General features: G+C 39.7%; 1 protein-coding gene across 1 annotated transcript in view; it reads right to left on the reverse strand.

The window, feature by feature from the left end:
- Window positions 1–1,017: 1,017 nt before the first annotated feature.
- FGF9 (fibroblast growth factor 9) overlaps window positions 1,018–10,726 on the reverse strand; it is a 101,756-nt gene continuing 92,047 nt past the window's right edge. The window contains exon 3 of the mRNA XM_075337393.1: window positions 1,018–2,718. Within this exon, the coding sequence (XP_075193508.1) occupies window positions 2,473–2,718 (246 nt within the window). The 3' untranslated portion in view covers window positions 1,018–2,472. The remainder of the gene's footprint in view (window positions 2,719–10,726) is intronic.

Here is a 10,726-nt window from a genome sequence, read left to right on the forward strand (position 1 = left end):
CATGAGTGCATCACTCATACCCAAGCACAGCGCTGCTCGCTTGAGTGGTTCATACTCGTCACTCACTCAAACCCCAAACCCAAACCGTGGGATTTAGGAGCGCTGTTACCGAAACCCTGTTACCGGAACCTCATTTTTGCTCATCTTTAGTTAGGTTTATTCTTATTGGTGTGTGTGGTTTTTGTTTATTCATTTTTTAGCATTTTTTCAGGTGGATCTGCCTGAAAAAGTAGTCATGAGCATATACACTTAGGATGGATCAGTGATGGCACCAGCAGTTTGATCTCTAGTGATTAGAGATGTGCAAACCTGAACAGTAAAGTTCGTTGTTCATACCGAACATAGACGAACAATGAGGGTTTTTTTGGAAAGAGTTTGGGTGCTTCACATATGCTGACCAGTCAATTGAGCATCGTTGTGCTCGGGTATGCTCTCAGCGCTTGGCCCAGTGCGAGCCACTTGCACTGTTTGATCGGCTTGCACTGGGGTAACAGCAGCGTGATCAGATGTAGTGTGTACCAAAACAAAGAAACAACAAAAAAAATGCCCTTCCTCCCCTTGAAATGTTGTTTATGGCTGGCTATATGTGAGCGGAGAGCTGAACTGCCCAACCAGTGACTTCCAATGGGGTGAAGATTAGATGAAGTTTGGTTCGACCAGACTTAAGTTCTGTTCGGGAACCGGAATTCAACGGGTCCGCTCATCTCTGCTAGTGATCAGCAAGTTATAGCACATGCTGTGAATACGTACTTACTTGCCGAAATGGGGCAACCCTACGAAGGGGATTATTTTAGCATGTAATGGAATCCAGCTCACTCACGTCTGACCTCACCGCACCTCAGACACGGGTCCGGCCCTGGCCGCAGCAATGAGAAATAAAGGAAAGCGATCCAGCTGAGTGACCAGGTGATTTATTCAGTGCAGTACAGACATGGCATAGTCGTGGTTACCACGACTATGCCATGTCTGTACTGCACTGAATAAATCACCTGATCACTCAGCTGGATCGCTTTCCTTTATTTCTCATTATTTTAGCATGACAACTGCTGACTAGGGATTATCGAATACCTCAAATATTCGGCTTCGCAAATATTTGCCAGATAGGTCGCCGCTATTTGACTATTCACAAATATTCGATGCGCAATGTAAGTCTATGGGAATCCCGAATAACAACTATTCAGGCTTCCCAAGGGCTTACATTGCTCATCGAATATTCGCATAGCGGCGACCTATTCGTCGGATATTCGCGAAGCCGAATATTTGAGGTGTTCGATCATCCCTACTGCTGACCAAAACCGTGTGTCTCAGAGCGGGTCCACTTTGGAGAACCCAACATATCCATGTATTCCATCGACAACCATTAATTCCAATGCAGTGGTTACTGTAACTGTAGAGGAACTGTGTAGCTAGCCATTAACTACCCCTAGCAGATCACACCAGGCACAGAGAATCCGGCTTTTATTAAAAAGGAGTTATCTCCATGACACAACTGGATTAAATTGGAGTTAAAGGACCAGCTTTTTTACAGTCAATGAATAATTCGGTATGGCGTTGCATAAGATGGTTGCACTTAACAGAAAAATGGCCACAGAGTAGATTGTCACCTAGAGGGTCATTATTGTTTTTTTTCCATTTTAATCCATGCACCTTAATAATAAACTTGCATGAATTTACCACAGGTTCATAATGGTCTTTAACAGATAATGCTTACCGAGCCTAAAGCTTCGAAAATGCCTATCTGGCCTGTACATATTTCATTAAAAATAAACTCTATATAATAAATAAATATATAAAATAAATATAATGTTGCCTTTGGAATTTCTATAAATAAATTTAAAGTTTGTTTTTTGTATAGTATTTTTTTTTCTTTTTTCGTACATTTTTGTTTCTTTTTTTTTTTCTTCCATTTTTTCTTTTCTAAGAGGTCTTTGATTTATGCTCATGGGATGGCACCCCTTTGAGCAATTAACTGAAAAGTCTTTTTTTTTTTTATTTTTTATTAAAGTAAGACTGCACCCATCCATGCCTTTGTAAATGAGCGTATAACTTGAGCAGGCCTTTAGCCAAAAATCTTGATGAACCAAAGTATGGCAGCTATGCTGATATATGATGAATTAAGGGGTGATCAAAAATTTAAAAAAGCATGTCTATTTTCCCAGCATGCATCAGGCCTCATTCCTTCTTGCTTTGCTTCTATATATTATTATATTTTTTTTTTAGCTCTTTGCCATCAAGCACTCATGGGCACAGCCTTTCCTCCAGGAGGACAATCCTTTTAAGTGCAGAACAGAATTAGCATGTTCCATCCAAGCCTCCATCATATATTATGCATGCGACAAAGTTTGGCAACAGTGCAGCTGACGTGATGACACAGCTAACCAATAAGAACCCATCGGTGAAACCTTTTTGATTTAATATAGTGGTTATTTTTTTTTTTCTTTTTTAAGGGCTCGAGTGAAATAATCGTCTTTGTCAACTTTGGCTTAGTATATCTTTGTAAAGTTCAGGAACTTTTTCTGGGTCCACAGGTCTAGGTAAAAAATGTGTAAATTTCTGATGCCGTTTAGTCCTATTCCCTTCTCTAGGAGTCCCATCTTTATTCAATGCTACATAGTATCGACGTCCAGTGTCCACGTTTTTATAGAGGTTAGATGAATACGTGTTGTACCAGTTTTCTTCAAATTGCTCTCGAAATACGCATTCTTGGGTCAATTTTTCCTGGAAGAAAGAAAAGAGAAGATTTAGATTTATGCTCAGATTGTTAGTGAGGTTGGTGTAATGATCAAATAGATTTTTCCGAAAACTTAGCATCATCATATATAGCAAGGAATGAGATTCAAGGTGAAATTATATGCAACAAATACTCCAGATGATGTGAAAAAGTCAAAATCACTTGACTTCCAACAATAAAGTCAAGATCTTCTAACAATAAAGGTTGGCCATTTCACCAAAGTCCGATCTTCAAGAATAGAGATGTGCAAACCCGAGGTTCGGTTTTTGAACCGTATACACAACTCAACAGGGCTCAGGTTCGGAGTTCGAATGTTTTACATGTGAGCTTAACTTTCACGAGCAACGCTATGCTCAGGTACACTTGGTGCTCAGCCCTGTGCAAGCCGCTTGCCGTGTTCAATCGGCTCGCACTGGGGGTAACAGCAGCGTGATCACACATAGTGTGCCACCCCCCCCACAAAAGGAAAATACCCGCCCATCCTTCATGGAAGTGATCTGCTTATGGCTAGGTGTATGTGGGCAGAGACTCAAACTGCCAATCAGTGTTTCCGAAACTCCTCGGGCAAGGTTCTGACCTCGGGGAGGCTCAGCTCATTTGCTGCCAGCAAATCAAACCACCAATGGTTCACTCATGATTATTCAAGAATCCGTCAGTCCTAGATTTTTAGGATTGGATCCCTGAAGAGGAATTCGAGACAAAAAAAAAACCTTTCTTACATTTCTCATCAAGTGGACGGGTGATCAGTGGAGGCTTCACCATCACCAGAATAAGGGGCTTCAGTGTTCCTTTCCTACACACCAGCTTAACAACAGTAAGGATGAGTTGTATGGGCCAGTACTCGAGCATGTACCAAAGTTCAAGGGATAGTGAGGGACTTAAGGCTGCTTTACACCAGAAGATCTATCGTGCGATACATCGTCGGGGTCACGGTTTTTGTGACGCACATCCGGCATCGCTTGCGATGTCGGCCTGTGTGACACCTCCTAGCGACGCAGTATCGCTCACAAATCGTGAGTCGTGTACTGGTCGTTAGGTTTCATAATATCGGGTAATTTAATTGTTCATCGTTCCCGAGGTAGCACACGCCGCTCCGTGTGAAACCCCGGGAACGATGAACATAGCTTACCTGCGACCCGCGGCTCTCGCCGGCTATGTGGAAGGAAGGAGATGGTTGGGATGTTTACATCCCGCTCATCTGCCCCTCCGCTTCTATTGGCCGGCGGCTGTGTGACGTCGCTGTGACGCCAACGTCCCTCCCACTCCAGGAAGTGGACGTTCGCCGCCCACAGCGAGGTCGGACGGGAGGTAAGTATGTGTGACGGGGGCTTACCGACTTTGTGCGCCACGGGCAGCGATTTGCCCGTGACGCAAAAAGGACGGGGGCGGGTACGATCGATTGTGAAATTGCACATTCGGTCGTACCGTGTAAAGCAGCCTTAACAGTTGGACCCTCACAATATACGGTACTTACAATCACCCAAATAATCTTTAGTAGTGATGAGCGAACACAAAAGTATTTGACTTTGGGATATTCGTACTGAATACCTAGTATTATTCCAGTATTCATCACAAATAACTAACCTAATGCAAGTCAGTGGGGAACCAAAGCATTTTTCTGGGAAACCTTCAAAGAAAAATACTCGGATTCCCCAATGATTTGCATTAGGTTCGTTATTTGTGACGATTACTAGAATAGTACTAGGTATTCGGTACAACTATTCAGAACCTAAATATTTTAGCATTCGCTCATCACTAGTCTTTAGGTTTCAAATTAATTTTCAAAGCACTGTATCAAAGTTTGTGGTTGCTATACTCAAGTCATCAGTGGACCTCCAATTAAAAAGGTCATACAATAAAATACTGTTACTATAAAATAATGAGGAGAAATTACTAACTTTGGGATCCCAATCCTTGTGCTCTACTAAATAACTAGCAGGCCTCTGCGTCCACTGCTGAAATCGCCATCTAGAGGAGTGATTGTTGCCGTAGCTCAATACTTCTTCTGGGGACTTTATCCACCTATTCTCTGAATTGGTCAATTCTCAGCAGCAAGATCCGCAGTCATCACAGATTAATCTTCTCTAACATTTAATCACTCATGCACAACAGAAGTACATACCAAAACTATATTAACGCCATCAAAATAAGATCATCAAAGGAAGCACTGCTATATTTAACAACATCCACTAACATGCTCTATTCAATGCCCATTGCCCCACGTCATCTGCGGTGACGCGCGTACCTGTATCCGTTGTCACCACCTCAGACACCAGGTTAAGATTCAGTGCACATGATCAGAATTCCCAACACTTCCGGGAATTCTCTGAAGCCGGGACGCGTACACGCGTGTTCATAGTGCCCATAACCGGAAGTGCCGGGACCTTTGATCATGTGCAGTGACCCTAAACCTGGAATCTGAGGCAGTGACAACGGACACAGTTATGCGCCCCACTGCCGATGACGCTGGGCAATGGGCATTGAATAGCATGATAGCACACCAACAGGGGCATTAGAAATATGCGCCCAGAACTGCTCTTGGTTCTGGATGTATGTTGCACCTGACAGGTTGCCTTTAAAATTAAAGAAGAGGGAGATGGAGGGAAGACAAGCAGGTGGGAAGGTGCACATAAATGATAGCCCCGTCATGATGCACAGAGCATCTGTACTTGGTTTGAACAGCCTTTCTGTGCTGACAGGGTTCCTTTAAAGAAATATCTTCGGTTGGTCAATCAAAATGAATGATGTGTTTTACCAAACCAGCTAATGATTATTATTCAGTGTGGTTAAAGCCCATTTTATTCTAAATTATCTAATGTGTGTCGGCTTCCTTTAGCCATCTTGGTGTTCAAAAGATAACGTACACCATGCAATTTATATTTGCTCTAATTATAACCAGTTCTATAACCGGATTACTGGTCAGCAAGACAAGTGTCAAGAAATCGAAATTCCCTTCAGGTTTTAGCAACTTAAGACACAAGAGGTCAGCACATATAAATCAATAGACCAATTTCAGCTCTCCCATGTGAGCCGGAGTACAAATCCATGGGCGGAGGTGCACATATATACATAATGGCACTAAGCCGGCAGTCACTGAAGCTCCCAAGTCAATTGGGTCATTCCCACAACAGTTTGTTGTTTTTTTTTTTTCAATAAAAAAACCTAGAACATGATCTATTCCGGATCAGACAAGGTCATTCAAATCTATTGTAGGAAAAAAGAAAACTGAATGCACACTGAAGCCATCCATGTTCTCAGCTTTTCACTGAAGCAAAATTGGGCACATTCATGGTCCTTGTGCAAATTGACAAACAGAACCAAGATCAGTGACCGGAATCAATCTGTGGCTGTTGGATCGGAAACCTGAGGATTGCCTCAAACCTCTTGAAATCCATGGTTCTTTTTTGGTTAGCCGGCTTGGCCCAACGTCATCATTGCAGCATGGAAATTATTCCCCTCACACATATATATAATATAATATAATATAATATAATATAATATAATATAATATAATATAATATAATATAATATATATATATATATATATATATATATATATATTATATATATACACATATACACACACACACACACACACACACACACACACACACATATATATATATATATATATATATATATATATATATATATATATACACACATAAAAACACATATTATATACATACACACTATATATTATTTGCTATACATATATAAATTATACTATGCATGTACACACGCGCACACACACACACACACACACACACGTGTATATATACACGTGTACATTATTATTAAAGCGACATTTATTCCATGGCGCTTTACAAGTGAAAAGGATAGACATAAAAACAAGTACAACAATAATGAACATTACAAACAGACTGGTATAGGAGGTGAGAGGACTCTGCCTGTGAGGGCTCACAGTCTACAGGGAATGGGTGAGGATACAGTAAGTGAAGAGGACAGAGCTGGTTGCGCAGCGGTGTAGTGGACTGAGGATTAATGTATATACACACACACACACACACAAAAAAAATATATATAATATTATATATGCATACACATACACAATGAAGACTGGGGGAGGAAAGCATTATATTTGGGTCCCCAGATCCCTATTTAGGACCCCCATGTTTTACATTATTGTAATCGATGAGGGAGATTTATGGAATGGTCTAAAAGAAAAACCTGTCTTTGTAGCCCATAGCAACCAATCACAACACAGCTGTCATTTCTTACGGTATGCTTGAAAAAATGAAAGCAGTGTTGTGATTGGTTGCTAGGAGAACAAAGACAAATTTTTAGACAGCAGTATATAGAAATCTGCCCCCATTATGTTCTAGGAGAACATTAGGAGACAAGGAAAGGGTGCACTGTGCCCATGTAACCAGTGCTGGTATGAAGCGGACATAATAACAACTGGGTCAATGCTTTCCTTTAACATGATGCCATTTACACTGGTCTGACTGCAAAGAAATTTACCACTTCAGCACGAGACTTAATTCTTTCAATTAATGCGGCTGTGTCTTCAGGTCAATAAATATTGACCAGGACTGCGTACAATGCAAAAAAAAAAAAAAAAAAAAAAAAAAAAAAAAAAAAGAAAATAATAGTAACCATTTCATGACTGGGAGAGCAGCATTGATTGGCGCCGCATGATGGGAAGGTGACAGATTTATAAAGAAAAAAAATAATTTTTGGATGATACAAATTATTCTAATGGAACCAATCATAAATGAATTTGTGAGCTGTAGGTTATAAATGAACGGAGTACCTAAAAACATTAAAATGTATGTGGCAAAGGATTTCACAATACAAAATGTGCATGATTAAATCAATCTGCAAAACCTGATGAGGCTAATGTGCTTACTATGTCAAAATGGCTTTATAATCCTTTTTTGGGGATTTTTCCTACCCAGCATTAAAAAAAACAACAGTAATATTACATTAAGAGATTATATATGCATGTGAAATAAGTATTGCACACACCATCAATTTTCTGAAAGGTGCTATTGATGTGAATTTCTCACCAGATGTCAGTAACAACCCATTCAATCTGCACAGCCAATATAATCAAACGATCAAGTACTTGTCTATAAAAAGGTGTCTCATTACCAAGGTGTTAAAAACATCTCATGATGGGTAAAACCAGTGAGCTGTCTACAGAGCTTCACAACTTGAATGTTGCAAAATATACTGATGGTTACAGAAGAAAATCTAAACTACTGAAGGTTCCACGGAGCACTATTGGGGCCATAATTTGAAAATGGAAAGAACGTAACTTCACCATCAACTGGCCACAACCAGGTGCTCCCCATAAGACTGAGGAGTGAAAAGATTGACAGAAGAGTTGTCCAAGAGCCAAAAACCACATGTAAAAAGCTACAAAAAAAACAAAACAAAACCTGGAATCAGCAGTTACAATTGTTTCAAATAAAACAATAAGTAATGCACAACCTCCATGTTCTGTATGCACGTTCACACAAGATTCCATTGCTGAACAAAAAGCATGCTCAAAAGTTTGCTCAACAACATTTAGACAAACCTGTGAAATACTGGAAGAATAAAAGTCTGGCCAGAGGAGACCAAAACTGAACTCTTTAGATGCCATAATACACGTGTTAAGAGGCAAAAAGGAGAATCACCCCAAAAACATTAAACCAATTGTAAATTCTGAAGGTGAGAACATCATGGTGTGGGGTTGTTTTTCAGTATACGGCACTGGAAAGCATGTAATGGAAGAAAGGATGAACAAATGTACAGATATTTTCTTCATAAAATTCTGCTGCCATCTACCAGGGTGATGAAGAGGAGACTAGGGTGGATATTTCAGGAAGACAATGATCCCAAACACACAGCCAAAGAAACTCTCATTTGGTTTCAGAGAAAGAAAGAAGAGCTGCTAGAATGGCCCGAACCAATCACCTAACCTGAAACTAATAAAAAAAAGAAAATATGCAAAAAAACAAGCTCAGAGTTAATAGAAGAAGCCCAAGGGACATTCAGGGTTTGAAAAGTGTTTGTGTGGAAGAATGGACCAAAAATCACACCAGAGAAATGCATGCCACTAGTTTCTATTTACAGGAGGCGTCTTGAAGCTTCATCACCAACAAAGGCTTTTATACAAATAATTAAATGTCAGGAAGCGTGCTCAATATGTTGGTTTTTTTTCTTGAGTTGTTCCTCATTATTACACATCACTAAATTTATGGACGTGTATGGATCGATTTCTTTGCCTGTGTGTATTGGATGGGTTTTTACTCACATATGGTGAGAAATTAATGTAAGGAGCAGCTGCCCCCACTAAGAAGTCACAGCAACACTGCAGCAACTAGAAGAGCGAGTCATTGATGGATATCCTGTAAATTGGTGGCAACTTCGAGGTACAGCAGGCACCGGCTTTCAGAGACAGTGAAAGCCTCTAAAGGCTCATGCAGGGGGTGATGGAAGGTGAGCAGGTCTTTGTTTATTAATTAAATTAATAAATATTAAATTATTATACTTGTACAATATTACATTCATTATAGCTAATACATAAATTAATAAATTTTATATATATATATATATATATATATATATATATATATATATATATATATATATATATATATATTATATTGGGATGCAATATACCAGTAAATACAATATTTGTATTATATAATGTGAAGGCAGAGATTAAGATATAAAGTTATAATAAAGCACTATATATATAAATTATCATCTTTACGAATGTCCTCGCAAAAATAAAAAAAAAAAAATAAATAAATACTCGCCTTGGAGACACCGTAAATGCCCTGCACAGTTTAAAGCTGTAATTTCCTGCATGAAAAGCTCCGGCTGAACTCCCGGTAGACGGCGCACCCCCAATAATAAATTAATCATGGCTAAAATGATAGTTTCATCTGGAACATGCCATATTTACATTTCGGGAGGCAGGACCTGCTGTATGGGATCTTTGATGATTGGTGCTCCCAATGCTTTTATAATATGTACTGATCAGTGGGCTATTTCAGAGTTTTAATTATTTAGCTGCATGGATGGTAAAATGCATTATTTAATATCAGCAGAGGAATCTCTTAACTGGGAGTGACATGTACAGTGCTTGGAAGGCAAACAAAGAGCTCCCCCTCCCCCCACACCTGTCTCACCCCCACTTTATAAACTACAAAAGAAATCGAAAAATTCTCTTATATAAACAGCTGACTGTTTTATTCTACAAGACTGGTTAATTAGCCGACTCCGAGGACTTCCCCACGCAGGCTGAATGTATAGCTACTGTGGAGACTGTATAAGATAAGTGCACAATCAGCAATCCCCTAATGTTATGGATGGAATTGTTCCTAGAGGCGTAACCTAAAAGGTCCGAGGCTCCAATGCTAAATCTGTAATACCTGCCATGTGCCATTTAGGGTATGTCCGCACACTGCATCTTTGTGGTGAACACAAAACTACACATTTTTGGCACCAAAAAAAAAAAAAAAAATTTTTTTTTTTTTTTTTAATAAAATAAAGTGGCAAAAATGCATAAAAAAATGCATGCATTTGTGCAGCATTTTTTTCCCAAAGCGTTTAAGGCTAGTTTGACACATCTGGCTTTTCGCCGGATTGCCGGGTTCGGCACACTCCAGTACAGTGCGATACAGTACAATAGCAGTGCGACAAACTGCAGTACGGTCACATGCTGTCATGTGACCAGAGCATGTGACCCGGAAGTTGCCGAGCTGCCATTGTACTGTATCACACTGTACTGGAGTGTGTCGAATCCGTCAAAAAGCCGAATGTGTGAAACTAGCCTAAATGAAATCCATTGCCTGTGAGGGCTCAAGAACACTGGCAAAACACACAGAATTGATAAAATTTTGGTCACCACAAAGATGCAGCCAAAAAAACAAAAAAAAAAAAAAAAAAAAAAAAAAAAAAAAAAGCTTCAACATGTGGACAGAAAAACTGAAAGCTCAGACTTTGCAGGGGAAGGAAATGCATGCAGTTTTG

Source organism: Anomaloglossus baeobatrachus, chromosome 2, assembly GCF_048569485.1.
Source record: "Anomaloglossus baeobatrachus isolate aAnoBae1 chromosome 2, aAnoBae1.hap1, whole genome shotgun sequence".
In the NCBI taxonomy this organism is placed as follows: domain Eukaryota; kingdom Metazoa; phylum Chordata; class Amphibia; order Anura; family Aromobatidae; genus Anomaloglossus; species Anomaloglossus baeobatrachus.